This window comes from Silurus meridionalis, chromosome 29 (genome assembly GCF_014805685.1).
Source record: "Silurus meridionalis isolate SWU-2019-XX chromosome 29, ASM1480568v1, whole genome shotgun sequence".
Taxonomy (NCBI): domain Eukaryota; kingdom Metazoa; phylum Chordata; class Actinopteri; order Siluriformes; family Siluridae; genus Silurus; species Silurus meridionalis.
In genome coordinates, this window is record NC_060912.1 from 10,506,158 (window position 1) to 10,511,920 (window position 5,763).

The 5,763-nt window shown below is 42.7% G+C and overlaps 1 protein-coding gene across 1 annotated transcript in view; it reads left to right on the plus strand.

Annotated features, from left to right (window-relative positions):
- mcoln1b (mucolipin TRP cation channel 1b) overlaps positions 1 to 5,333 on the plus strand; it is a 9,719-nt gene extending 4,386 nt beyond the window's left edge. The window contains exons 8-13 of the mRNA XM_046843785.1: positions 1 to 38; positions 428 to 577; positions 966 to 1,067; positions 1,148 to 1,270; positions 1,489 to 1,695; positions 2,330 to 5,333. The exon at positions 1 to 38 is cut by the window's left edge and continues 69 nt beyond it. Coding sequence (XP_046699741.1) covers positions 1 to 38; positions 428 to 577; positions 966 to 1,067; positions 1,148 to 1,270; positions 1,489 to 1,695; positions 2,330 to 2,464 — 755 coding nt within the window. The 3' untranslated portion in view covers positions 2,465 to 5,333. The remainder of the gene's footprint in view (positions 39 to 427; positions 578 to 965; positions 1,068 to 1,147; positions 1,271 to 1,488; positions 1,696 to 2,329) is intronic.
- The last annotated feature ends 430 nt before the right edge of the window (positions 5,334 to 5,763 follow it).

Sequence of the window (5,763 nt, forward strand, 5' to 3'; positions counted from 1 at the left end):
GTGGACGATCCATCATCCGAGGAATCATCCTGCAAAATGTATGTGTGTGTTTGGGTGAGAATCGCAGGAATGAATGGAGGAAAAGATGGAGTGATCAAGAGTGATTGGAATGAATAGAGGAATGGTTATATTTTTAAAGAGATGGAATGAAAGATTTAAAAGATAGATCAAACTAAAATTGATTTGAATTATGTATAGAGCAGTGGATGGGAGGGATAAAATGGTGGCTGGAGAGCTTTATTGAGTTATAAGTGATAGAGGAGTGTTATGGATTAGTGGAGATGGAAGTGGAGAAACACTTGGATGAAAGAATGGCAAAATCAGTGGAGAGGGGTTGGATCAATCGCACGTGTGTGTGTGTGTGTGTGTGTGTGTGTGTGTGTGTGTGTGTGTGTGTGTGTGTGTGTGTGTGTGTGTGTGTGTGTAGGAGTTTGTACACTACTTCAGGCAGTCTCTGGCCCGGAGAGTGTGTTGGGGAGACCGACTGGAGTTCATTAACGGCTGGTATTTGCTCCTCATCATCAGTGACATTCTCACCATCATCGCCTCCTTCATCAAGATTGGCATCGAGACCAAGGTTTATACACATACATGCGCGTACACACACACACACAAAACATTAACATATACCTTAACATTAACTGCTGTTAGATTATTTTGAAGAAACAGTGACACCCAGTGTTCAAACTAATAACTGCATGTTAAATAGGTCTATATATTTAGTTTTATTATTATAATTTTCTTTAAGGTTTCAGTGTCCTGTTAGTTATTAGACATTACATTAGTTATCCACAAAGGTGTGTGTGTGTGTGTGTGTGTGTGTGTGTGTGTGTGTGGGGTAATAAGAACAGAAATCCTGCAATGAAATTAACAATGTATTAAATACAGTGTAGAATCCTCTCGTTTGATGAGTGTGTGTGTGTGTGTGTGTGTGTGTGTGTGTGTGTGTGTGTGTGTGACTGTAGAATATGGCTTCCTATGATTTGTGTGGGATCCTGATGGGCACATCCACGCTCCTGGTCTGGGTGGGAGTGATCCGCTACCTCAGCTTCTTCCAGAAATACAATGTAAGTTTTTGAGACGTACAAGTAAAACAGGTACACATAGACTTTGGTATTAACGTGTGTGGGTGTGTGTGTGTGTGAAGATCCTGATCGTGACCCTGAGAGCTGCATTTCCGAACGTCATCCGCTTCTGCTGCTGCGCTGCTGCCATCTATATGGGCTACTGCTTCTGTGGCTGGATCGTCCTGGGACCTTACCATGCAAAAGTAACACACACACACATGCACACACACACACACACACACACAAACCCTCACATTCTCACACACACACATTCATACACAACACTCTTCAGTAACACACACACACACACACACACACACTAAACACTTACAGGAAATAACAATTTCTGAGCGATTTGTGTCACACTGATTTCCGTGTGTGTGTGTGTGTGTGTGTGTGTGTGTGTGTGTGTGTGTGTCAGTTCCGTTCCCTGTCCACGGTGTCGGAATGTCTGTTCTCGCTGATAAACGGAGACGACATGTTCGCCACGTTCTCGGAGGTGGAACGCAGCAGCACGCTGGTGTGGCTCTTCAGTCAGCTCTACCTCTACACCTTCATCTCGCTCTTCATCTACATGGTGCTGTCGCTCTTCATCGCCCTCATCACCGGCGCCTACGACACCATCACTGTGAGTCTGATCGGGAGAGATAGAGAGAAGGAGGGATAGAGGGAGGAAGAGATGGAGGGAGGGATAGAGTACAAGACAGGTAGGATAGATGGATAGAATGAGGGATTGAGGGGGAGATAGAAGGATGGATTAAGGCAGGGCTAGAAAGATGGAGAAAGGGGATGGAGTGGGGACAGAGGTAGAATTAAAGGGTGAGATTGAGGGAGAAATATTGGAAGGATTGACGGAAGGATAGTGGGAGATATAGAGGGAGAGATAGATTGAGGGATAAAGAGAGGAGGAGGAAATTGAGGGAGAGTGGAAGAAAGAATTGAGAGACATATAGGAGGATGGATATAATGAGGAATAGAGAGAGATAGAATGATAGATTGATCGAGTGAAAGTCAGGATAGAGAGAGAGAAAGAGGGATAGAGGGAGGGATGGAGGCAGGGATAGAAGGTAATATAGGGGGAGATAAAGAGGAAGAGATGGATGGAGAAATAGAAGGAGGAATAGAGGGAGAGATAGAAGGAGGAACAGAGAGAGGGAATGAGGGAGACAGAGCGTTAGTGAGATCATCGTGACATCATCACCGGTGTATTGATAATTACAAATGAATAAAAGCCACGCCTTGTATTCTTTGTGTTTCCATAGCAACAAGCCCAGGAGGCTCCTCATGTATCCGACCTGCACATGTTCATCTCTCAGTGCATGGACACGCCCACCTCGGGAAAGTTCCAGAGCCCGGACCCCCCGGAGTCCTGTTCACTGTTCTGCTGCTTTAACTAGATAGGGAAGTATGTGTGTGTGTGTGTGTGTGTGTGTGTGTGTGTGGTGTTTTACTTCCTGTTTGTAAAATTTGCTTGCTGTTCTCTTAAAAGTTTCTTTACAGCTACTGTTCAGCAGGATCGTGTTTCTGGGTCGAAAAAAGGGTGGAGCTTAGGTTTATCAGCCAATCACAAACCTTGATCACATGACATCAGTACAATAGTTAACTAGCTTACTAGCGGGGTCACTGTTAGCATGCTAGTGGTCTTGTACATGCAATAGATATCGTCTACGGCTGGAGAGATTAACAGAGCCTTAACATAAACTAACAATAAGCTGGTTAGCGTTGTGTTTAGCTTGGCTTAGCTAATACTCTTCTGTTTGAAAACGTAAATTAAGCTCCACCCCTTTTGATCCGGAGACTCTCGCGTCTCATGATACAAACCTCTTCTCACACACACGTCCTTTTTTTAATGCAACAGAAACTTGTTAATAATATTCAGTATTTTCATTTGTTCATTCTTAGTAATTACCCGGTCAGGGTACGCTGTGGTTCAGCACACGCCACAAACACAGGTTTGTTTATATTTTAAGGAATGTATTTATAGGCCACACCCACTTTCGATCCAAGTTCAGCGGCATTGTGTTACAAAGTAACAATCGGCATCCCTCACACAGAAAACCTCCGCCATCCTTATTCACAGTTGGCTCACCGCTCTGTTCATTCTTGTCTTTCATTTCGTCCCTGTGTGTGTGTGTGTGTGTGTGTGTGTGTGTGTGTGTGTACGAGAGTGAATAGGAAGAGCGTATAGCCCGCAGCTTCGCCAAGGCATCAATATTTATATGCAGGAGCCGAGCGCGTGTTTAATGGAGACTCAGTCGGAGTTTGGCTCCGCTGGCCTTTTCATCCACCACGTCCCTGCCGAGAGGGAGAAAGAGAGAGAAAGAGAGGGAGTGACTTCACCCGTCGGGTGGGGGATGTTATTATCCATGTGGTCATTCTCTCTTTCTCTCTTTCCTTTCTTTCTTTCGTTCTGTCTTTCTTACTCGTGTATTTCCAGTCAGCCTATGCTTTGAGCATCTTCTCCGATGCTGCAGAAGGAGTGAAGTCGGACGCATTTTTCACGTGCGTCAGCTTTGCTTAATGTACTGGATTCAATTCAAAAAGCACATTAAGGGACAATAATGAAAAGGACGCATAGTGTAAAAAAAAAAAAACCCAGAGGCTCCCGGAGGGCCTCTGTTTCAGATCAGTAAACAAGTTTTTGCGTTTATTTTTCCAAACGATTCAAAATGAAACGTCTGTGATTTAAAGTTTTACGTCTCAAATACGTCTATATTAAATACTTATGAATTCGTACTAATTTCTGGCATTACACTCTAGGCCACGCCCCTTAGCCGAGTCTGTTGTAGTAAAAGACTAGACGGTTACGCTACCGCGGCGACCCCGTGGCCACACGAGCCTGTGCTGTTTTAAAGGTGAAAATGGAGAAAGAAAACGGGTTTATACTCATGAAACAGCGCCCCTAGAGGACAAAATTGGCAGATCGGCGATACTGAGGTTTGAACCTCTTGACCTTCCGATCAGTAAACCAGAGCCACAACTTCTTTAGATGTGATACAGCTGAAAGGTTTAAAGTGGTAAAGCGCAGTGGTTACGGTTAAAGCCCTTAATCCTCTGCGCTCCAGGGGTGCTGTATGCAGGCTTTTCATACTCGTTCCTTCCATTCAGGAGTCATTTCAGATGCAACCTTCTTATCAAGAAGCTTTAATTTGATCCAAAATTAAAATATAACACGATTATTTGGCTTTTCTTTTTTAATGGTACCTTCCTTTCTGAAGGGGGTTGTCTTGACCAACACTAGCCTCTCGGTGCTTGGGCCCCGTAAATCGCTTCTTAAACGTACATTAATTTGCAGTTCTTTTGTAATGACGTTTCTAACACTATTTGTTTAGCTTCCAAGATTTTCCGGGAGCGTTCTCCATTACAAAAAAACGATGACGTGGCATTTCCGAATTTTATTTATTTATTTATTTTCCATCATATTCTATGATCTGTGTCATAACGTCTCAGTGCAGTGTTTCAGCACAGCTACGTCTTCATCTCGCCTCGCACATTTCTTTTTTTCCCCCCTCCCTCTATCTCGGGGTTTGAAGTGTAAATTGCAGGTTCAGGTACAAGACGTTGGTGGGGTTTGTTTTGTTTTTCCTGAGGGATGACGATCCGTCTGGAGCGCAGCAGACAAGCACGTGGTTCGCTGTCTGCATCTGCACGCACATGAAAGGAGATAAAAAAGGGGAAAAGCCGGGAAACAAAAGGCGAGAACGGAGGCAGACGTGATACCGTGAATCTCTCAAATGATCCACCCTGATTCTGAGGCAGCTGCAGATGTGAACATACAGTCAGAAATCAGGGGGTTACACACGTCTGGCACGTTTACATCTGTTTGCACGTTTAGCTTCTATTTTATTCGCTTTTGGAATGTTCGAATATTAATGTACCTGGGTTTTTTATTCCTAAATATGTAATGTGAACTGACTACAGTGTGTGTGTGTGTGTGTGTGTGTGTGTGTGTGTGTGTGTGTGATTGAGACACTAAAAAGTGAATGTGAATGTATCCCATTTGTTTTTGGTTTTTTTATGTATTTATTTATTCAGATTTACCTTGAAATGTATTTTATATTTTTCATGTGTGCTTTTAATTTTCCGTTTTTAGGCCAAGAAAATCTGAAAAGAATAAGCTCTATAAATAAATCAGTTCGACATGTTCACACTATGCCTCGATGTCTGGATCCGTGATTGCGTTCTTTTGTGCTTTAAATCCTTTTTATGATTAAAAAAAATAAAGAAATGTCGTCTCTTTGTGCATGTTGAAGAGACCAGACCAGACACACTGCTTCAGCGTCAGGTGATTTATTCTTTTATTTCAGCTTGGTTTTTTTTGTGAGAGAGAGAGAAAGAGATAATCCCTAAGTAAGAGGCGATTAAACCCAACACAGCTGCACTAAACAGGAAGTCATTTAGACCGAAGTGTTAATTGCCAGGGTGTTGCTTTGTGTCTGTGGGTGCTCCAGGGAAAGAAAAAAAAAAAGATTTGGATCAGGCTTGATACTGGATGATGAGAGTGTAAGCGCAGAAGAATACTGGGTAATCAATATACTATCATATATAGAATATTATGGAAAATATCAATATAAGATGCTCCACTAGATTTGGTGGAGATTCCCACATCAAATCATTCTGAGTACAAAAAAATCTTTCTTACAATACAGATTTTTAATCCAATTTCTGGACATTATCACTTTGTTTTTGGTTTTGA